Source organism: Pterocles gutturalis, unplaced genomic scaffold (assembly GCF_000699245.1).
Source record: "Pterocles gutturalis isolate BGI_N339 unplaced genomic scaffold, ASM69924v1 scaffold38132, whole genome shotgun sequence".
NCBI classification, from domain to species: Eukaryota; Metazoa; Chordata; class Aves; order Pterocliformes; family Pteroclidae; genus Pterocles; species Pterocles gutturalis.
In genome coordinates this window covers 17,162-41,405 of record NW_010109067.1, presented here as the reverse complement: position 1 = coordinate 41,405, position 24,244 = coordinate 17,162, and the positions used below count along the sequence as shown (strand labels likewise).

General features: G+C 36.6%; 1 protein-coding gene across 1 annotated transcript in view; it reads right to left on the bottom strand.

Annotated features, from left to right (window-relative positions):
* Positions 1–24,244, bottom strand: part of LOC104461323 (nebulin-like) — a gene marked incomplete at both ends in the record, with an annotated part of 47,774 nt that overhangs the window by 6,499 nt on the left and 17,031 nt on the right. The window contains 30 exon segments of the mRNA XM_010072865.1: positions 192–296; positions 919–1,023; positions 1,512–1,616; positions 1,755–1,868; positions 2,468–2,578; positions 3,038–3,148; positions 3,995–4,099; positions 5,386–5,490; positions 6,258–6,362; positions 6,568–6,678; positions 9,779–9,877; positions 10,519–10,617; positions 10,742–10,843; positions 11,305–11,415; positions 11,893–12,003; positions 12,089–12,193; positions 12,784–12,888; positions 13,012–13,116; positions 13,766–13,870; positions 15,035–15,142; positions 15,303–15,407; positions 17,354–17,458; positions 19,719–19,823; positions 20,319–20,423; positions 20,981–21,085; positions 21,400–21,504; positions 22,604–22,708; positions 23,139–23,243; positions 23,943–24,047; positions 24,219–24,244. The exon segment at positions 24,219–24,244 is cut by the window's right edge and continues 11 nt beyond it. Of these exon segments, the coding sequence (XP_010071167.1) occupies positions 192–296; positions 919–1,023; positions 1,512–1,616; positions 1,755–1,868; positions 2,468–2,578; positions 3,038–3,148; positions 3,995–4,099; positions 5,386–5,490; positions 6,258–6,362; positions 6,568–6,678; positions 9,779–9,877; positions 10,519–10,617; positions 10,742–10,843; positions 11,305–11,415; positions 11,893–12,003; positions 12,089–12,193; positions 12,784–12,888; positions 13,012–13,116; positions 13,766–13,870; positions 15,035–15,142; positions 15,303–15,407; positions 17,354–17,458; positions 19,719–19,823; positions 20,319–20,423; positions 20,981–21,085; positions 21,400–21,504; positions 22,604–22,708; positions 23,139–23,243; positions 23,943–24,047; positions 24,219–24,244 (3,098 nt within the window).

Genomic DNA, 24,244 nt, shown 5'->3' with positions numbered 1-24,244 from the left:
AGCTAAAAAGGGGCAGCAAAAGGCAGCTAAATCTGCTCAGAATAAAATCTGTTTTGTTTGAAAAAGTTTTTACACATATTCAAGCAGATCAAGAATGTAAGTACCTGTAAGATAAGAGTCAAAAATAGTTATTTTATGAAACATTAAAGTGTATTTTTTGGAATGGAACTGAAAATGGAAAATAACTATACCGAGCTGAAATTCTTCTGGTTTTCCTTCACACGCAGCATTTCTGGTGTGTCTTGAACAACTGTAACCTTTCCTTTACTGTTCTGTAGGTCCCACTGATACTGAAGCTGTTGAAAAAGTTAAAGTAAAATGTCAAATGTTAACTCTATGCCATAAAAATTTACTCACAGTTTTCTTTCAAGATGAGAAAAAAAAATAATTTCAAGTACACCTTATAAGGAGGCATTTTTAACACTACCCCACTAGTGATACAAAGAGATGTACCACAGTTACAAGTATTCTTATTTAAATTAGCAATAGGAGATCTTTAAGTAGATTCATTGGAAAATCTTGAAAGGTGTCAGATTGTATCTAAAACAAAAGTCTCAACAATGAAAGTTAAAGATTTCAAGTCAGATTGCGGAGCTCTGTTACTGACCATCCAGTCTTGCAGGTAGTCCCACTAACAACAGACACCTTCTGTAAGCATAGCTCTATTACTCTCAAAGGAATTGTCAAAGCACTGCAGCAGAAAGTTTTTTGCAAGAAAATTACAGAATCATTTTGGTTCCCTGTGCAATGCATAAGTGGGTCACTGCATACACAGCTGACCCGCTAACTGAAGATCCCCGAGAATGTAAAGGAAGCCTAGCTGGGATTAGAGTGGGATATCAGGACCTTGTTACATGAAAAATAGATGAACATTTCTTATTATTTGACAGTAATGGTGTTTATTATTTATATACGTACTGTGCTAAAGTTCTTCTGATTCTCACGGACTCTCTGCATTTCTGGTGTGTCTGCTACGGGCACATAATAGGGCATGGTCCTTTCTGCATCTTCCTTATACTTTTTCTGAGAGAAAATACAAAATATACTCCATTAATACAAAAGCAGTAATGAACAATCTGGCATTACTTATTGTTGCATAACGCCCATCTTTGTGGAAATGTGAGTACTTATGTGTCTGATATAAATCCAGATTATGTCTCTGTGTAAGATTTATTTTACACATCAGATTTAAGATTTAAAGATTTAAATTAAACACTTAAACTCCTATTAAGGAGTGGGAAAATTAAGCTAAATCTTCTTAGAACAAAATTAGCTTTAGTATTGCAAAAGCAATAGAAATGATTGTGTCATTTTATACAGTATTAAAATAAATTAATTTCAATATTGAAATGGAATTTCAGAGTAAGAGATGCCACATCACAGCCCTAGAGAAATTTGTTTTTCTGGTGTATCTCCTGAGTATTGTGACAGGTAGTTATTTAGTTGTTCCAAATTAGTATCCACTTGAAGTTCCCATATGAACAATGATTAAATTGCTTCACTCAAGATACCTGGCTGGAAAGGTTCTTGACCTGCTGGGCATGAATAATCTCCGGGGTATCGACAACACTGGTGTAGTTGGCTTTCTCCATTTCTGCCAATTGTTTGTACTTGATCTGTTGGGGAAAGCTCACATTTAGGTGCCTTAATCATATCTTGACAACAATTCTCATTTGGCTCAATCAGAAAAAACTGGTAATAAATTTTTCTTTGAAGAAGACATCAGATGTGGTAGATGAGAGATTCACACAGACCTGGCTGGCAATGTCAGTGGCATTCTTTGCTCTCACAAAATCTGGTGTCTCCAAAGCCAGTTCTGTTAGACCTCTTCCTCTGATTTCTAATTCCAAGGCTTTTTTGTATTCTTTCTGCAGATGAAGACAGTAAATAGATACTTTGCCAATGTGAACACAATACCTTTAGAAACTTTCACGAATACTGCTAACAACAACTCACAATTAAACACACAAATGATGTAATTAAAGTGTGTACTTTATGACTTAAATCTGCAGAACAAACAGCCGAACTCCAGCAGTAAATGGAGCACACTGCAGGCCAGCTGTACTCCATCTCACATCAGCAATCTCAAAGTATAAACTCCTTCAGGTGATCAGTGATCGGTGCAAAACAATAACTTGTGCAGAAGCGAAGCAACAGAGCGTGAGCAGTGTATGAGATGCAGGTGGTGGTGAAGCGTGGTCACAGGTGTTCCACACTGCTTGGGCCCTTGGGAATGAAACCTGCTTCACCTGTTGCCCACCTGTGTTCTGCAAAGCCAGAAAAGAGCTCACTTAAAAGTTCAGGCTCCCAGTTTTATCCTTCATCAGCCACACACATCCTTTTTTCTCTCTACTCAAGAGTTTCTAGGGAGTGACAAAGTTCGTACTAGTGTTACACAGCCATAAGCATTTACCAGTTGGGGGCTGTTCCATCCATTCAGGTATTTTCCAAATAGCTTTTGACATACCTCATTCAGGATTTGAGTTGCATTCTTTGCTCTTAACATGTCTGGAGTCTCCTCTAGAGCAGTTAGTCCTCTACCTTTGACACCTTCCTCCAGATCCTTCTTGTACTCTTTCTGCAGAAGCAAGAAAATGAGAACTGCAAAGCCAGACGAAAGCGAGTTCTACACTCTACAGCTTTGTTGCAAAAATTAAAAAAAAAAAAAAATCCAAAAGCTCCAAAAGAAAAAAAGAATTTTCTAAAACAACAAAGAATATTGTAGAGGGTTATATAAAAAACTACCGCAACAGAACATAGTAATAATTCAGGATAAAGTGCAAAGGCACACACATACACACCCTGCAGTGGAACAGTTAGGCCGATGGATGTCAGAAAGGGTCACAGTCAATATGAACACAGTTAACGAACAGTGAAATAAATGTCCACAACACATTAGATCACAGCACAAAACGTATGTAAACATGCTTAATGTGAATGGTTAGGAAAAAGAAAGTGGTGAAGAAGAAATGCTTCTGGGAATACTTAGTGGAATTATTGAACTCGACAGAGGGAATAAGCACAGAATAACTGCTACCTCGCTTGCTATTTTGGTTGCATATTTGACATGTAATATGGATGGTGTAATCTCCAAGCCAGTAAGGTTTCTGCCCTTAATGGACTCTTCAAAGTCCTTCTTATATTCTTTCTAACGATGGTAAGAAGAAAAAAGGTAAAATAGCAAATATTTACTACATTGTTTTTAATTACGTGAAAAACTACCGGGAGGAGGGAGCAGTGGCGTGGTATTCCTGTCACAACGACAATCTGCTACAGCCAGTGCTGTGGGCACCTCAAGCAACAAGCCCTGTTTCTGCTAAAGCCCGTGAAACAGCTCATTGCTTTCTATGGAAATATGACCTGATCCTGCCTTTTTTTTTTTTTTCCTGCTTATTTGTATATGCAGAGAAAACATTCAACAGAATTACTCAAACGTAATGACTAATGGGCTTATACAACTGGTTTTCAGCATGTATAAGCCTTCATCTGCGACAGAACAAGATTATACTTCAAACAAACAGAGAACTGCTTGAAGAACTGGAGTGACAGGTCAGTGAAGAACACTGCGACAGCAGAGACAAATACAGAATAAATGGGTTTCTCAAAAATAGAGTTCTGAGGTGAAATGAATAACCAAGGTGCTTTCTGCAGACTACGATAACCAACACACATACTATACTTGTGTTGCAAATGTTTCAGTGAAATACATTTCTTCTAAAGACTTGAAGACTAGCTTAAGCTTCATTTACTGGCAGCTTCTTGATGAAAAATTACAGAAAACATACACTTCATCACAACAGGGGAAAGCTTCCTGAACTTTAAAAGTAGTATCTCATAACCAACATAAAGAAATGTGATACAGCTATCATCTTTCAGTCTATAAGCACACACAAGAGGCAAGTGTAATCGCCTGTCTAAATCACTGTGAAAGTTTAACTATAAAAAAATCAATTTTAAGGTTTTTTTAGTCTATCAGTATTGATTGTAACTGTACCTCACTCTGCATGAGCTGGGATTCCTTTGCAGTAAGGTATGTTGGAGTTTCAAAGTCTAACATAGGTTTTCCTTTTTCCTTCTCATACTTTTCTTTGTATTTCACCTGAGAAGAAAAGAAAAGAAGTTACCCTCCTAAATAATCTAAGAACCAATTCATCGACTAGTATGGGCCAACTTTGGTCAACAGATCCATGGTACAGAATGAATGTCTGATACTGTTTACCTTCCTGAAATCCATATGATTGACCTTGAAATGTAAAATCAAAGGTCAGGCTTGCACGAAAATGTGCGTGGCCTAAAATTCTACTGATTTATTTCCTCGTGCAGAGAATGAGCAGAGTCAGCTCAGATGTCAAGAATTCACAAGAAGGAAGACAGACAACTGTAAAAACCTAACTTGAAGGCACTCAAACTGCTCGTGACCCTGGCTGAGTCCAGCCAGTGACATGTTAATGGATTGCTGGAGTGTTAGCGGTGGGGCTTGAAAAGAGGCAGTTGAGCAACTTCCAAACTGATTCTGTGCATGAGTGCCCAGGAAGTAAAGCATCCACAAGGAGGAAGATATCCTTGCTTCAAGTTATAGTATCCAGCATCAATTTTCAGATCTCAATTACAGAGGTAATGCTATGGCTTTGGCTGAGACAGATCTTGATCTCAAACTGGAGCGATACGTAGTGACTTAAACCGTAATTACACACTGATTAGCCACCATTTTGCTATAGTCCTTTGCTATGTAACCTTTGTGCCCTTCCATGCCATGCAGCAGAAAAATAACTATGGCCCTTTGTGTCCTAGCAGTAGTTTCTCTCTTGCTTTCCAGGCAATAAATACCTGGAATAGAACCTGGAATAGTGAGGATCAGAGACCAAATCAGAGTATGAATCTCTCTGGAATGATTCACTATTTGCTGTATTCCAGAGGGAAAAATAGGTCAGACACATTTAGTAGCAGCAGTAGGTATTGTTTGGGTTAAAGCAATTTTGGATGCAGAAGAAGAACGACAGAGCTCTCCTTTGTCTCACTAGAATGGATAAAGCAGTTGAAAATGTACTGTCAGCAACAACCCTGCTTCCTTCAATTTCCAGTTTCTGTGGTTACCAGACAGACTAAAGCACCTGGATAAGTGTATTATACTGTGTAACAGACCCATATACAGCAGACAGAAGTAACTGGGATCTACTCCAGAATGAAGAAATCCTACAGGTATTTTATATGTCTTGTAAACTTGCAAATGTGCAAATATTTCTCACTGACTTGTTTACTCAGGTGTGCAGTGTTTATGAATAGGCACAGAGATTGTTATATACTGGGGAATTTGCTAGGATCACCTCAGTGATGGAGACTGGTACCCAGTGAGGGGGGTTAATGAGGAACACACGACCAACTTACGTGGCTCTGTAGTTCTGATGCCTCCCTTAGATGGACCTGTTCAAGATTATCTGGCACCACATGGTAGTGACCCTTACTCTTCTCATATTGCTTCTTGTACTGGTACTGAAGGGAAGGTGTCAAAAATCATCTCAACAACAAAAAAAAAATCCCTCTGCAAATTTACTTCTTAGGTCCAATCAAAGCAACACTTCAACGGAATATCAAAGAGAAATTAGAAATACAAAAAGCAAAACAAAACCAAGAAGTTTAACTGCCAGTATTGGATATCACTTCCAAAGAAATCGGTGAACAGTTATCTTTTTTTTTGACCATTTTGATTACAACAAAGATTAAAAAAAAGGATTAAAAAAAAGGAAAAGAAAAATTAAAAGGAAAACACAGTGAATTCATGAAAAGGCAAATTATATTTGTCTTTTCTCAGCAAAATAATCAAGTATTTTGCTAGGCATAATTCTGTACATCTACAACAGGGGGATGTTAAACGTAAACAAGAAATAAAAAAAACAAGACAATTTTTAAAAAAAAAATATAGTAAGCAGTGAAGAAAAAAAGCAAAAAAAGAAAAATAGAATTTGTTAGTGTGATTCAATCAGTTAAAATGTCATAAAGAATGAGTCCACTAAAAATTATTAGAGGATGTAAAACATTAGCAGTTCTACAGCCACTTCCCAGAGGACAGATGTGGCGATGTTGCTGGTTAACCAGGAAATCATCATTAGAAAGAGAGGAAGAGATCACTACCAGGTGATGGCCCGTGAACAATAACAGAGGGAGGAATTGTTACAGGAATAGTTAGCAGAGATCGATTCAGAATGGAAGCAGCAGTAATGGAAAAATCAAATCGATCTGGGATTAGTTTATGAGCTTACAGCACTGGCGAGCTGGCTTGTACTCAGGACGTGGTTCATGATCAACGATTCCGACATGTCTGTGACGGGCTTATGAAGTTTCTTTAAATCCGCCTTGTATTTCACCTGCAGGTAACAAAGGACAAACAGCATCAGAAGAGGAGACTGCTCATAAAACCTGTGATGTTCAATGTATTACTAACATAAAGGAAATATTAAGAAGAATTTAGAAATTTAGAAATTAATTTGCAGCTTTTAATTTTCCTAGAGGAAACTTTTATTTTAATTTTAACTTTCAGTTTCCCTAGAGGAAAAGCATAAGTAAACATACCTCACTAGCCATGTTGTGAGCATCCTTCATGGTCTTGTAGATTTTAGCCTCCTTTAAATCATACTTTGGCTTTTTACCCCTCTCTTTGGAGAAATTCTCCTTGTACTTCACCTAAATGAAAAAACAACCAGGTATTACAACTGTTCTTGAGTACTTACTTGTTTGGCTGCAGAAGGTGAAGAGACCCTGCTTCAATGCTGATGGTAAGCAGAAGAATGAAAATGTAGTGACCTGAAGGCATCCACTGGCTATTTTAAAGATCATCGACATCGAAAGAAAATCTAAATCTGTATTGTAGTACAATTGCAAGTACCACTTGCAATTTTTCGTTCAGTGCACAGGTTACATCTCCTCATTGTAAAAATAACAGACACAGGCAAGAGAAGTATGTTGACAAAATACAGCTAAATTTTGACCCTCAGAGATGAAGAATTTTTCACTGTGCATACAAAGATACCCTGTTTCACAAAGAGACAAAAACTGTCACAAATATAAAGAGTACTTAAAAGGATGTTTTATGTACTTCTTGGAGAAATATGAGCTTTAAAAACTACCTCAAGACATATGAGCACTGAAGATGGCAATAGATCAAATATTTTTTTGTATATACTGTTAGACACGTTGTGTTTTGTATAAATCACAGATGAAGAAGGATGCTAACGATCACAAAGAGAAGAGTGATACAACTAAATACTAGCAATGACGTTGCACAAGAGGTTTAGTAACATTTCCAAACCGCATTAGCATCAGGCAAGGTAAACTGTAGTGCTATAAACCATAATATTCCAGCAGACCCAGGCAGGAGGCACAGAAATGTTGATATGAAGGAGAGTTTTGCTAATGACTAAAATGAGGGCAGGTCCTTCATCCATTATGACTTGTCCCATCCCACAGGTGCAGCTAAAGGCTAATTCCTCCTTTTTTGTAGACCTACAAAAGGGACGGTCCCACTAGGAATATTTTGGTTTCATTACTTTTTTTTTTTTCTCTCAGAAATGCATAAAATTGTTTCAGAAGAGTTATGGAAGAGTGCAAGAAAAACTCAATGTATTAAAGTTTAAGTTCTGGCTTATCTAAATGGATCCCAGGGTTGGTATGTATGCTCATGACCATCAGGTTAAACATCAGGAGAAAAATTCTGGAGGATTTGCCATTTCTTCTCTGTCTTCCACTTGTTCTGGAAACAAGTGAGGCAGCATTTCTTTCTGTTTACCAATCCGCATTTCCTTGGAGATATTTAATACTAAATAAAGCTATCCACCCATATCCCTGGTCTAAAGAACAAGAACTGAACAACTGTCATCAGTCTTTCTGAAAGAATTTGACCTTGTTCAGGACTGAGATGATACTTACAAAAAGCACACAGAAAATATAAGACTGTGGCTGATGAGGAAAAAGGATTAATGGTTCTTCAGAAAAAAACCCTGATTTCCCAAGCAATAGTTATGTGAAAATAGAAATGAAAGAAATAAAATACTGAAGAACTGATAACTCAGATGAGGAATAGTTTTGAAATTATGACATTTACAGAAGTGTAAAATTATAATTTTGTATTAGTAAAAAAAAGGAAGATGATTGAATGCAGCATTAGATCACATTCCACAATCACATTTTACACTGTGAATTCATATTCTTGCCCATACAGCACCATATGGTTCATGCTGGATAGCAGTGTTGCTCCATTTTGCTTTGCAAAACATGCCAACATTCAGATAAATCACACAGTGAAACAGGCAAATCCACAAATTATACAGCTGCTGTAAGAAAACAGAGAGTATTAACATTTTTTGACATAAAGGGAATCAGTATGGGTTCTGGCCTCACAAAAAATAAAATCAAGCAGAAGTGTACTAGAACCTGTTAAGTTTTGCAAGCTATGCAATGTATGATCAAGATCAGACCATCATGCCAAAGAGTTCACATTTTTAAGCCCAGAAGAAATGTTACTGGAAGATCTGTGCAAAAAGAAAAGCAAGCATGGCAGACAGGCAGATGAAATCCTACTGAAAAAAGGCAAGTGGATGCACAAACTGGACATAAAGCTTTATAAAGGAGAAGTTTACGAGAAGAAATGGAAGAAATGCCTAAGAGAAAAAAGCAGTTAAAGATTGTGCCAATTATTCTTTGCTCCCTTACTGCCTCTACAATAGTTAATTTTCTCTCAGGATCAAAATAATCCCATCAAAGCACGTTTATAAGACTAAGAGGAGAACAGGCTAGGATCAGAGCAAAAGCACAGCAAAGGAGGATCTCATTATCACTGGATGGGAATAAATGTATTTTCTTTTTTTTCTTGTAGTTCAATCATTCAGTTTAAGAATCCTTGGTTCTACTGAAAAGATTCTTGTTTTTCCTGACAAACACAGTGGCTGACATTCACACAGACGACAGTTAGGTGCAGCAGTCACGGCTAGACACGGAAAAAACACAGTCTCCCTTTTTTTCATTTGGAAACACACGTGCAAAAGTGAAATGGCACAGATCTGTCTGCTGCCATTTCAAAACCTGCTATGTAGCCATCGTTTTGCTATTTTCCAAAGCTTTTGAGATGGCAAGAAATGTAAGAAAGCATGTGCCCTCAAATCACTGCAGAGCCTCCCACTGCTCAGAGGCTGCTGGGCTGATTCAGTCACACCCTCTGCTTCCATCATGCCATCCCAGCACAATGTGAACAGAAGAGTTTAGATGAAGATTAAACAGAAGTCTGAATAGCTAAAATGAAGTTCTAGTGCGAGTGTTGTGCATATGGTATGACTGTTCACTGAAAACTACCAGCAATACTGTTTGGGTTTATCATACACACATATTTCCATTTTTCACATAGTTTCAGAAAAACCAGCTCAAGCTTATACGTCTGGTTTGAGGGTGAAAAAGGTGAGTTTTACATTGCGTGAGTGCATTGGAAACTTCCATTGAAAACACTGGAAGTTCCAAAACCATTATGAAGGGCATAATAACATTTCAAGCTTCATGTGGTGTTTCTGAAACAGAAATTCCCATGCACTGTCTTTCCAGAGGAAAAAAAGAAGGTCACATGTAACTGAGCAGACTCACAAGTTTTGCCACATTCAAGACCTTTGACACAAAAAGATCCAGCGCAACTGGTGCATCATAAACCCTTGAAACAACTTGGAAGTGTAAGATAATAAGCAAGCAAGAGACAGATGCATAAAAATGGCATTCCCAGATGTGTCACTGAAAATTATCTTACATGACTACTTAGCATATTAGCTTTCTTAAAGGTTCTCATCCAGGGGGTATCATAAGATGCAGCTCCATGCCCTCTCATATGGCGTTTGAGGTATTCTGCCTATAACGCGTAGCAAGAGAGCAAGATCAGAAATGCAAACAATTACAGGATGAAAGCATGAAGTAGTGAGAGAGAACCAAGTTGAACTGAGGTCCTGTCGGAAAAAATTGTCGCAGAAAATAACAATCATGTGCTTCAGACTGATCAGAGAACATGACCATTGTATAAAAGTAAGCAAACTTCTATTAATATAACATATTAACCTAAAACCAGAAGATTATTTTAAAGGCACAAAGTAGGAAGAAAGTGGCTGAAAGAAACGGAATGTCCATCTCATAAAGGATGGATAATATGAGTTAGGTAAAAGGCTGCTGCTTTTAAAGCCAATACCCAGGGAAGCTAAACAAAGAAAACATGGCTAACACTTCAGCATTAGCATTTAAAATATCTCGTCATGGCATCATTTTAACAAGATTCTATACCTCTGTTACTGACACAGTAAGTCAGTAGAACAGTTTATTTAACAAAGAAATACCTGGCATTAGGATTGATTTTTTACTTTAACACATTCCCTTTAAAATATACCCTTCTCCCCTAATCTAGAAATATTTTCAATTATAATATTAGTATTGCTCTCTAAGTTAACATAATGTCTCATTTCTCTCACTGCTTCAAAATGTGACCAACTTCTTAATTATTACCTGGCTAGTTAGCTTGGACACCTCCTTTGCCTTTTCAATATCTGGACGTCCCAGCATGCTTACGCCAATGCCAGCTTCTCCACGCTTTTTATACTCAATCTAGCAAAGAAAAATAAGTATGGTTTAGTAGTGATGACTTTCCCTTTTCATTATTTTACTGACACTGTTTTCAATAGTAAAATTACTGCTAAAGAATTACACAGAAGACTTAAAAAACACTTACATCGCTAATTAACTTGGCAGCATGAGTTGCTTTCTTAATATCTGGTCGATCTGCTATAGGTGTGTAGTGGAGCTTTGACTTGGCATCCTTCTTGTATTCAATCTAATCCGTGATGATAGACAGAGGAAAGAAAATTACTGAGGTTTGTTCATGAGGAATATCCCTAATAAGGACACAGCAATGTTGCTGGGAATGTGCATGGGGTTTTTTTAAAATACATTCACAGGGAATGGATTTGGGAATTTGTTTTTGCAAGTTGACTACAAATGAAGAAATAAGCATGTGCAATTCTATCTGTATTTGAAGGAATTAAAAAATTATTAGATGTGATTTGCACTAGATTACTTTCAATTCTACCACGTGATTAAATAGAAATACGATTTTCAAAGAAATTTGCATTTTTACATTTGTAAAGATTAACACCTTTATCTTTCCGGATTACACCTGAACACGGAGGCTTGGAGGAAATCCAGAAGTACATGAGCTTCTTTTTTTTCCAGCTGACTTAGATTACATTTGCTTACACAAGCTATTTAATCCATGAAAAGAAAAGATAAACTTACTGTACTCTGTTTTTTAGCAACTTCCATGGCATGTTTCACTTCAGGAGGCTCCAGCATGACAGAATAATTAGACCTGCCTTTCTCCTTCACAAACTTCTTTTTATAGTTTGTCTGTTAAGAACAAAAAGGGCCATGTGTGATTTCTTAATTTCATATGGAGGTAAATGCTCCTGAAACTTGGAAATAAGCTCACTGAAACTGTTAAGGCAGATAAAATCCTCAGTCTCAAAATGAATGAACCCCAGCTCGTTTGTCATAACTTGTACTTAAGATTACTCAAGCTTGCTATTTGGAGATAAAGATTTGTATTTAAACTGCGTGCTATGAAAAATAAAGTCTGAATTAAGGGCACCTGTTAGCACTCCAGCCTGTCACTTTTCTCCAGAGTATTTCAACAGATTCCCAATAAAAATGTGTTTAGCAATTTGTTAGTCTCATAATGGTGGAAAGTGATTTTTCTGACTCCTTGGGCGTTTTATGATGAGCCTCTGAGTGTGTTGCATGTATACTACAACACGCAACAGTCTAATCCATTAGAGGCAGCAGGTAATAATCTCCCCATAAATGGTGATCACACTGGTTACTCACCTCACTGACGTTCTTGGTCACCTCTTTCACATGAGCAGTGTCCAGTGTCTCTGGCAGGGTTGTGTAAGACCCATGTGGAAGCTGCTTCTTGCTGTGTTCTTTGTATTTGTTCTGAAAGCACAGAATAAAAACAGCAACGCAAGCCTCGCCTCCCCACTCCCTCCCACTCCCCCCCAGTAACTCCCCAGGGTTTTACCTCAGATACAAGTTTGCTGACATTCTTAGCCAGGAGGATCTGAGGTGTATCTGGAACCACATGGTACGTTCCTCGAGCTTTGTTGTGCTTCTCTTTGTATTTTATCTGTGAGGAGGAAAAGATATCATTTTAAGCAATGTGTATCTTGTCTTGTGGCAATTTAAAAATAAATGACTATAGTTGTGCTTGCTTGTTAGTGCAAAAGTTTGCAGAAAATCACATATTTTGATGTTTTCCAAGATAAATGCATTGCAGTCTATATATTCCTATAGATCTCACTTGGAATTTTATTAATATATTGAATATTGAGTGTGAATATATTGTTAGTAATTTTTAAAGATACTTTGTGTTATGCACAAGTTATATCTGCAGCTTTTTTTGATGTTTTCTCCAGATGATATTTTCATTTCAATAACAGGAATGCAGAGATACACCAAAAGTCTAGGGTGTTCAGGCAATGGTAACTTTGAATATGTATTTAATCCATGAACTAAGCCAGTGATATTTACAAGAGCAAATTTGTTCAGATTTTAACAATTTGTTAATGATATAAACAAGTAGAATTAAATAATGAAGTGAGACTGAGAACAAGTTTTCAAAGCTTCATACTTAATCCAATTGCATTTCCAATAAAGTAGTTTATGTAGTAAGTAAAGTTCTAGTAGAACAAAAAAAGTAAGTGATCAAGTACTTACATCACTTGCCAAGATGGCATTGTTTAGGGCCAATACTGTGTTTTTATCATCTGTGACAGAGAGTTTGCATCCCTTTAGGAATTCCCGGTCCAATTTGTATTCATACTGCAGGAAGAAAAAATAAAAGATAAAAGAAGAGAGTCTCAAATATTCTACATTGTTTTTTCTTCATTCTGAGCACGAGAGATGTGGGCAAAGGGAGTATTCAGTTTGTTCTGTTTTTCTTACATCACTCTGTTGCAGAGATGACTTGGCTGCTTGAACGAAGTCGGGTCTATCAGCAATCCAGTGCCAATGAGCCTTGGCTGCTTCATATTTCTTCTTATAGTCCAGCTGTTTATAGGGGAACAACAAGAAAAAAATAAGTCAACTGGAAGTTGCGTACTTTTCACATGACATTTATACAGATGCCAATTCTCCCTTCGTCAGTACCAATCAAAGAGAGGAGGTAAGAAAGTGCACCTACATCAGACTAGGGCTTTCCTCTGAATCATGTATGAGCCAGTGAGAATCCATTTACCCAGTTTTTCCACTGTTTGGTGGAGAAAGGACTATGAATGACTGAAAAGATGTCATGACTTTGAAGAGGGTGAGTGCTTTCAGTTCCTTGCCTACTGAAGTGGATGTTGGGCCACCAATAATAGAAAACACAGGAGAGCTTCCCATCAAGCACTTACTTTGTCTACAAGAACATAATCGCAGAGAATTTCTGGGACAGTTATGTCTCTGTCAGGAAAACAGAGAGGGACTAGAGGAATAGAACTTGTGTGACATACAAAGAACCTCAAGTGACCTCAAGGACTAATTGAAAGAGTGAGCACCTCGGTATGAAATAAATTAACATGTATTTTATTCAAGAATTAGAAGTAATGTCCAAGCTCAAAAAATTTCAGTGGAACTGAAAATAATTTCTCCTGGTCCTCCTTGCCAGTCCCAAACATTATCCATAATAAAATTAAAGTATTAATAAAATGGAACTCACATTACTGTTTAGCTTGTAGGCATGCCTTGGAGTCTTAATATGAACTGAATCTGCTACGACGTTGCAGTGAGATTTATTCCTCTCATACACTTCTTTGTATTTCAGCTAAAGAAAGACACACAGAAAAGATGTTTACAAAGACAAAGGAAAAGCATCAAAATATGAAAAACATCATAATAAAAATTGCTCCCGTCGAGATAAAATCTTAACAGAAGAAGAAATTGTATCAATACAACTTGTTATCAACCATCTGCATGAAAGAAGGGTCGTCTTCTGCAGCAGTTCTCTTTAAATAGAAAATGTAGCAGGCATAACTCACCACAAAGCATAGACTGAGACTTTACAAAATCTACACATGAACAGTAATTCTACCTGCTACTAGTTTTTCACACCTAATAGAAATGCTTTAAAGAAAGTTATCTTCTGATAGGTACATTCAATGCTTTCTGAAAATTCCTTTATAGAATCTCAAGTTCAGCACTCAGTTTGGAACTGAAAAAATGTACTTCAATTCACAGATCGCTTTTGAACATCTTTGTCTCTTAATGATCCACAATAGTATCTTGATAATATGGTTATTTTTTCCTCTTAGACTTACTCATTGTATAGCTAATCCATGTAGAATCTGAATTACTTTCATGTTACTTATTCTTACAGTACTGTACAGAGTTACAGAAGTGCTAGCATCCTCATTTTATTTATGGATATCTAAGGAACAACAATACAAAGGTCAGAGAGAAAGCCTATGGCAGGAGGAGAAATTAGGACCAGGACACCCAAATCCTATTATATTGTTCTATCCACTTCATCTTCCTTTCTCTCTCTTCTTTTTAGGCTTCTATTGCCCCATAATCACAACACATTTATTTTAGAACAGAATATTTACCTTACATATTTACAATATCCATAGAAGAAATCAATAACCGCAGTCATGTATCAAGTACCTCATTCAAGGCTTCACAAAAGCCACTAGCCCATAGAGGAAGAAAACCCAGAAACAAACTCCCCAAATCCACGCTTTAATTAAATACCAGTTCCAGCTCACAGCTTTTATTACCAGTGAGGGCTGTCCTACCCCAGCAAAAGTGTTCCAAGAGTACACAAGAACATTACACAAAAAAACTTCCTGAGTACTCTCATACTCTACTGTGTTTTTGAAAAAACACTAAACACATCCAGAGTTTCACATGCAAAGAAAGCCAATACCCTCTGACAGAAAGCTATTTTTTAATGACAGTGTTACATATTGCAATTCCAACTATTACTTACATCGCTTATTCTGTCCTTGACCTTGCGCACGTGCAGTAACATAGGTGTATCGTGGATAGTCGTATAGCCTTTAGGCTTTGCTTTGTTATATTCCAACTTGTAAATAATCTGGAGATAGAAATTATAGATTATATTATTTCTTGACATTATTGGTGTCAATTGAAAAAAATCAACATGAAAAACATTGTACAACAGACTGCTGAAAATGCCATGTTCTGAATTATCACACTTCAAGGAGGTATGCTCGGAAAGGACTGACCGCACGTACATCACTAATCTGTTTGTTGACTTTTGTAGTCCTTAAGTATTCTGGAGTATCCACAACTGTAGTATACTTGTCTTTCTTCTTTTCATAGTCCTTTTTGTATTGAACCTGGCGATTAGGAAAAAGCATATGTTAGCCACAAAACCCAAGACAAAACATCTCATATTCACACATAAAATTACAAAATCCTTCCACCAAAGCCAATGAAAGCTGAGCATGCACAACGAGCTGAACTTCGCAAACCCTGTATTTGCCTAAGAGGCTGCCTGTCTATTCGTGTGACTATTTTTACATTTATTTCACTGAGAGTAAAAGCTTCACTTCTATCCTAAATCTCCAAGATTGAGCTAAAAAAGCAATCTTGACAGATCAGTGACTTTTAAAATTTATAACTGGACAATATGTAACTTTAAAATATTCATCAGAACGAAGAGAAACATAAAACATCTTACACAACAAAAGATAAAAACATCCACTGAAAATATCACAATGCCAGGCTATTATTTATCTTGATAATTTCTTTCTTAAAGACCATCTCGCCCTACTCAGGAGGACTCTAAACCTGTTCTCACAGAATTCAGTGAGAACAGACTTTACACCAAGAATGATAATTCATTGCAGACAGCCTGAGGGCAGGTGGAAGAGGTGAGAATACATTTTTGAAAAAGAACTTACATGCTCTACCTTGCATCAGAAAATAAACCCATGCTTTTGAAACAGGACTATGACAGACAAAATATTAAAAAAAAATATAGAAACAACAAATCATAACATGAAGTCAACGCAGATGACCATGCAGGTCAGGCAGAGTGCTATTTTTTCCATCAAACATACTCAAACTTACGTGCAAGGGGTTTTTAATGAGATAATCGAAATTATCTCATTACATTGAACAAAATTGAATTGAAGGTCTAGTAAAGACCTTCAGTACCTTATCATTGAAGAATTATATTAACTGTGCTAACAGTAACAAAGAAGAGCACGCCCCTCCCTCTCATGTCATTGTTTTCTACTGCTGCATTTCCAGTTTATAATCTAAATGTTATATGCTGGTTTCACATGGCCCAGTCAGGAATCATTTTTACCACTGAAGAGAGTAAGGTTACTATTAGCAGCTGTGATTGCAGAGCAGAAATAAATATGTATCAGTTATTTAATAAGCCACATTTTCATCCAACTGTTACAACCAAAATATTTATGCTGGAATCCAGATTAAACGAAGGTAGAATATGGAAAAATTAAATCTTCACAATAATATCTGAGTTATTACAGGCTTTCTTTTACATCATCAGAAATGTAAATATGTTAGGCTCTTTGTTCTATATGATTCATACTCTCTACCTTCCGATTTTTATTAGAACTGGCAAAAGGAGAGAGTATTTTTTTTTAATAAACTGTATTATGTGACTGCATGAGGACTGCTTCGCTCACCTTGCTTAAAAGCAGTAGGTAGAGAAAGAAATTGATGAAAACATGATTTACTATGGATCTGGGCATCTGTACATATCTAAGCACACTCAGAAGTGAGATGTGACTCTGTCCTGTAGCTAGGCACAATCTGACACCATTCTCGGGCTGGGTTACAGATAAATGTTGTAATCTACTTCATCGTTTTCATACTGAATTGAGGGACTTGTGTTGTGGGGGGTGGTCAGTCCAACAAATGGTGTCAGAATGAGTATTGGGCTAGGAAAAAAAGAATTAATGCATAATATCTTAAATGTACAGAAAAGTGCTCTTAATGTAAGTATGTGAAATACTATATAGAAGTATATATACCAATTAATTACAACAAAAGGAGAGAATGGAGGTAAGATCAGCCTGAGCTGAGGGAAGTCCAAGGTACTGTAAATATTGTTTCAGATACTCCATTTTCAAAAATATTTTAACCTAGCTGGCATTAAGCACATCAACAAAACTCTGGAGTCTGATATCTGCAGAAATTTAGAAAAGCATTAAATATTAGAAGTCCAAGCAGCTAATTTGTGTGTATATATATATATATATATATCTGTACATATAATGTCTCCTACAGCAGCAGTTCTTCGTATTACCTGGCTCCATAAATACGAGTTGTAGAGTGCTGTCAGCATATCTGGCCTCAGAATTTCATTACATCCATGTTGCAGCAGCATCTTGGCAAAGGATGTATATTTTCTCTGTTCATGCAAATGGCAACGAAGCACAAAAGAGACTTGTGAACACCATAAACAACACCACAGCTCTAGATCCCAGGCACTTTGAGAGTGGAGAGATTTAGGCAAAGTACTATATGTATTCATTCAGATGTGCATACAATTCACATCTACATCATTAAGAATGTCAAGGGTATATATTAAACGATTTGCATACTATCACATTAAGGAAATTACGAAAATATTTTGTGAGCAATAAGAGTAAATCATAGATTAAGGTGAGGGCACTCAAAAGCCAAATATGTCCCTGTTGCTTTATCTAGAAATGAGTAAGAAGAAAATGTTTGTGAAGGTCATTAAGAGAGAGGTAATAAAAAATAAATGCATGATACAACATTTTTTTTTAAACCTCTCCAATGACTTCAAGAGGCACTAGATTTCTGATGTCAATTGATGCACAACATATGAAAGTACATACAGTAGAGATTAGCTCACTCAAAAAGTAATAATTCTTTTTGGGTGGCAAAACAAAGACTGTCTGATCAACTGAACTGAACCATCACAATATCCCAGGTGAAACCTGTGATACTGCTAGCTGGAGACATGTCACACAGACAAAGGAGCTGTGAGTGAACCAGGCACTTTCTGGCAGCACCAGCTAGCGCTCCTACGGTACCTGACTGCTCAGTGTGGTCCCCCACTTGGCCAGGAGGTTCCTAGGATCATCCACAATAACGCTGTACCTATCTTTGAGCTTCTCATAGGCAGCTTTATATAATTTCTGCTCAGAATACATACATAATACAGCGTAACAAATTAAAAGAGAGTGAAGATACAAAGAGATTATAGTTCCAACCACTGAAAACTTTTTACGTGGACTATTTAAAGGCTGGGGTTGAAGTTCATATCCAAAAGAGAAAAATAAATTTAAAAAGAACCACAGAGAGAAAATATTTCCAAATAGTATACATATTTCTAAATTTCCACTGGAAGCCTAATCTACAACCTAAGGATACCTATATTCTGTCCCTGTCACTCTTCAATAAGCCGTTTTATGATTTACTTTCCTCATGAAAAATAACTGCAGAAGCAACTCTGTATGGAACTAGATTCTTGATTCGAGTACAAAGAGAACACGATGAGATGCAAGGGTAAAATTCAATGTTATATTACTATCAGACATTTTGTAAGAAAAACCCATAATCCCTCATCACAAAAAAAGTCACTTAAATAACAGAAGACATTTAGGCAAGGTCACTTCAATGTATGAAGCCCCCATTGCTAAAACTTTATTCATTTATGCTTCTCATATTAATTTTTTCCTTAGATGTTCTACTGAACAATAAGACGACTGAATACTAACAATCTTCCATAACAAATTCTGGCTCACTGCTTATCAAACTGAGTTTGAAATGATAGCAATGGTACCGGAATGGTATATGTTGTGAACCAGTTTTTCTTACCTAGAACAGATAATACCGTAATACATTTACTGACATGCATACAATTTAATATAATGTCTGGTAAAAAAGAATAAAATACCAAGATGTGAGAGTCTAACTATACGGTGCTTTAACAAAAAGCACCAGAGCCTGGTGTGGTACACCAACTAGAAGCTGATGAGAATTCACCGAGAGCAGTGCTTTCCAACGGGCTTTGTCCTGCGGGTGTAACAGCACTACTCCTAGAAGCTCCATTGGCGATTTTAAACTTAAACCCAGGGGCATTCATTAACCTGTGTTGCTACTATGTTGTGTTTATTGTTTCTGTAGCACTACAGGAGAAAAATAAGACAAGGTAAGTAGTAAAGTAGGAGAATTCAGGGTAAAATATCTGAAATAAAATAGAGCTATGGCAACTCCGGACATAACACTATCTTCCTAACACTGAGGAATTTTTTCCCCAGCGTTTCAGGAAAGCAATTGTGATTCTCTCTATACCTATTTCAGACGGCAATTAACAATCAGTGTTTCTAAGGAAGCAGCATTATTCAAGTTAGCTTTTATTTACCAGTCAGAAAATAAGTTTCTTTGTAACGACAAAGTAATGGGACAGAGGTCAGGATTTCACTTTTTAGGTATTGTAATCCTGCCCTGTCCTAATACTCAGACAGACAATAAGAACAACCTTGTCTTTCATTATTTTGGTCCGAACTTAACAGATCTTTAAGCCTGAATACGCTTTGATTTATTTCCAGTTCCATAAGGAAGATCAACCTTCACCTCAGTATTAACATACACACACTACTTCACTATCAGACTCCACAGAAATCTTTAACACTTACCGCATCCGCCAACTCAGTCGCATATTTAAAATGGTTGTTAATTGGACAGTCAGCTTCATACTTAAATTGAGATTTAGTCTTCTCAAATGTCTCTTTGTACTTACACTGGAGAAAAAAAAAAAACACAGAAAAACATATTCCAATGTTAATCCAAAAAAGGGTAAGGCAATGAAGAGATATGATTTTAGAAACAATCTGCAGCAAAACCATGGTAGAATTATTGCATATGTGCATTTAACATATCTATAAATAAAGAATGGTTGTAAATGTAGTAGTTTGCAGGGTGGAACTATCACATCAAGAAAGCAATGAAAATTTCAGATCTTCATAATTTTAGAGCTAGACTTAGAATCGCTAGAAAAATTACTATGGAGCTCATAGCTTTGCAAGGAACAGAGGAGATATAAATAAAAGATCATTTTTCCTCTGTTTTCTTTTATAGTAAGAACTGAAATTTTAGATACTCCATATTAAGTTCTACCATGAGTTATTCCTATCAATGCCTAGGTCAGAATTGGATTCTCCTGCAAAAAAAATTTATCTACAATGTAAGCAAATGTCAAAAAACCATTTAGTAACAATTCAGACTGTTTTACTTACCCCACTGTAGAGCACCTTATTCTTTTCTGCCAGAACAAAACTTGGAGTATCCCATGAATAACAGCCAATGCCTCTGATCCATGATAAGTCTTCCTTGTATTTAACCTTTAGAAAAGAAGTTAAAGGATTCACTTTTAAGAGGCACCAAGCGGTAGCCGATCGATGTTGAAATGGCATGTCAACACAAGGTGTAGCAAACAGAGCCACATCCATTATTACTCCATTATAAAATAAGTTACAGTTACTCATACTTTTCTGATGGACTCAGATTATTCACACACCTGATCTATCATTAGCTGTTGGAGTTCCTGTGTGAATTAGAAAACATTTATTCTTGTACAATTAAGGGGTTATTGTATATGTGCACGTATGTACAATTTAAAGGTTGTTATAGGGTTAAAAAAAATTAAGCAAATGCAACTGACTTTAATTAAGACTGGTCTGTTAATTTCAAAAGGAGATGGGCTGCAATTTTAGCCATCTGATTTGCTCTGTCATTTCACAGATCTCCCAGGTGAAAGAGTAAATAACCTTAAAAATTTCAGCTGCCGTCCCTTTCTCATGAAATAGGACTTGGGTTTCATTTTGGAAACCTGCTTATAACTTTCAGCCTCTCACATGCAGGAACTATCTAACCATTCTATGATTCTATTTGAACTCACATCACTAATAGCATCCGTGACTGCGCGATGATGGAAGTGCTCCGGACGGTCTGGGATTGATCTCCAGATTCCTAACTGGCTCATATAATTTTCCTTATATTTCACCTACAAAGAAAATTGAAGAATGAAGTAAAACAATTTGAGAACAGAATACTCTAGACCATTCTGTTACAAGACACTCCTTTTTCTGAAGCATCAGAACTAAAACAGTGGAAATGAGATTTACTTGCATTCACCTTTGTAACATCAAAAGCAATCAAGTGTATAATATTCCAGAGAAGGAAAGAAGTTAGTATTAATAGTGCTGGTCATATTTTTCTAATTATTTGACACACTTAAATAGAACGACAGCATAAATGGCATATTCTGGGCTATTAAGTAACAAACACTAATTAGGAATGAAAATGTTGTATACATACACTGCTAATATCATCGGTGACCTTTCGATGATAGACAATATCCAAAGCATCTTTCACTGTGTGGTATTTGCCCTTAGTATTCTCAAAGGTTTCTTTGTAGCGCAACTGGAAAGACAACGGACATATAAAAGAATACATGATATTTATCTGTCAGGAATTGTTTGAATTAAATTTCCTACCTCTTAGGAATGACATCCAGGGATATGTTGCTGTCCAACATCCTAATGTAAGCCTTGAGGAATTTTAAGAAGCTGCAATCACCTACAATCAATTGCAATGTGACTGCGACTTACGGTGAAAATGAGAGACAAAAGAAGTTGGTACATCTAAAGCAACATTTCATTCTACTCACTTTCAGACTGAAGACAGAGGAAAAACCATTCATGTATCACAGGACTGCTCTCTAGAACAGCAAAAGTGCCACTTTTGGCATAAAAAACCTACTTATCCCTTCTTCTGAGTCCTGGTCTAGAAGAAAGCAGGAAGATCATTCCAGTCTTTGGAGAATTATTTTCTCAGAGGAGAAACTCAGATGTGCAAGAGAACTGGATTGCTCCTTTGCAGTATTTAAAAATTCATTCTTAAGAGAGCAGTAAGACTAATCACTAGAACAAAACACCAGTCCAGCACATATCCTTTCAGAATACAACGTGCAATCTGAAATATATAGCAAAGACCTCACGAACGAGTAGAGTACTCTTGGCCATTGCCTTAAATCACAAATCACTATTCCACGCTCAAAGGAAAAATCAGTTTCACCTTAACAACCTTACGTGCAGCAGCTCAGATAATTTTTCTTTCTAATCTACTCCTAAATTAAAAAATGAGCACATTCTCAGTGACATGCAAGTTTACTCCTAACACAAAACTGAGATGAGAATATCTGATAAAAGGTATTTTATCCTGGCACCAGCATCATTTCACTCCAGTTGGCGCTATTTGGGGTTTTCATGTGTAAGCAAATTACTTTAAATCTATTTTTTTCTTTGTTGTAAGACCACTTTTCAGTACAATGGAAAATTAAAATGAACTATAAAAAATGAAAAAAAGCATTACAGTGACATCAAGTAAAGAACATAGTAATCTCTATAATAACAAATGGAAATGTACATGCAGATGGTGTGTTCCCCATTTATCCTTTTTCTGTTCTTTTCACAAAGAAACCAACAAAAAGCAGTAGTGAAAGTGTTCAAGGACTACATACATCGCTGGCATTCAGGTATGCTCTCTTGGCTCTGATCAAGACCGGTGTGTCAGGAACAGGTGTGTATTTGTCCTTCATCTTCTCATACTGGGTTTTATACTTTTTCTAAGAGAGACAGCAAAATGGAAACGTTATATTTTTAATCTTAGAAGCATTTGCTAATCCAGTATTATGTTAATGCCCAGGGGTGCACTGAGTGCATAAAGTCATTCTTGCAAAGTGCTTCTTTCAAAACTTTGGGAAACAATGTCAGCTGTTCAGCTCTTTCTTGGTCCACCTGGTCTTGCCGCCAGTGCACCTCAGATTCTGCAGACAAGCACTTAGAAAGAGGTATCTTATGAAATATTAAAACATATTTTAAAAGTGTATTCTTTTACCACAACTTATAGAGGAAATGTGGAACTTAAGCATAAGAGACAAAAAACTAAATGAAGGGTAAAGAGCTTTGAGCCTTGAAACTATCACTAAAACTAGAAATAAGACTTCTAAACAGTTCAGCATGGTGGTACCAAACAAAAAAACCCAAATATCTTACCTCACTGACCATCTCCTTTACATGCCTAGCGTGTGTAAAGGCTGGAGTCTGACCACCAGCATGATGATGGGGTCTCTCTTTTGTGGCAAGTTCCACGTACAAGTACTGCAGCAAGAAGAATTGAAAAATCTACATTTCAGGTAAGTTTTACTTTTTAACCCTCTGAAAAATGTCTGTAAATTCATAATGTATACATAACCACACAATTTACTCCAGGAAAAAATAATGTGCCCTTTCCTCTTCCGTACTATCTCAGTTCATCTTTCTCTGTCAGTACTCTTGATATTCTGTAACTGCCAGGAACATGCTCACAAACCAAGAAGACAAACCCATGTGACATTAATGACCTCCCTGCCCTACATTCAGACCTAGCTTTAGATAAATGCATCCATAAGGTCTGGCAAATATCTTCATTTTGTTCTGCAAATTTAAAAATTCCACAAAATTTGTAGCTAATAATTCAGATAATTAACTACTATATGTAAAAAGAAATGACGATGAAGGTAGATAGATAAAATTATTTATTCCTCTGATGAAGTCAGAGTTTCACAGAATTTGAATAGAACTGTACCAGGGTTCAACATTCTATTTCAGATGGACAGAGCTGAACACGTCCATTACAGAGACATGGTCAACGTGAAAATTCATAGCCACTTAAAAACAAGCAAGTAATTTTAAACGTCCTCTCTAGGAATTCCACATTGCTTTGAAACGTCCTGGAAAGACTTGGTTGTACTTCAAGAGTATATTAAGAGGAATCCCCTGATTTTTTTTTTTTTTTTTTTAGCAGTACAAATTTTTCACCTGGCTCTGTATTTTTTGTCCTTGCTTGGCTCTTAAGAAGTCAGGTGTATCAAGGACGGATGTGTATTTTGTCTTCAGCTCATTGCCTGCAGCTCTGTAAACCAGCTGGAAAAAGACAAGTCCATGAATTATTTCTTCTGTTACATGTGTTCATTTAGCAGCTGAACAATCATAGCATTGCAATTACAACATCCCATGTATTTCAGAAAAAACCAGTGAGAGGATCTGAGTTTAATTATAGCTAACAAAGATGTGCAAAAATAATCTAGAACTTACTTCACTCAAATGGGTTTTTAGTTCCT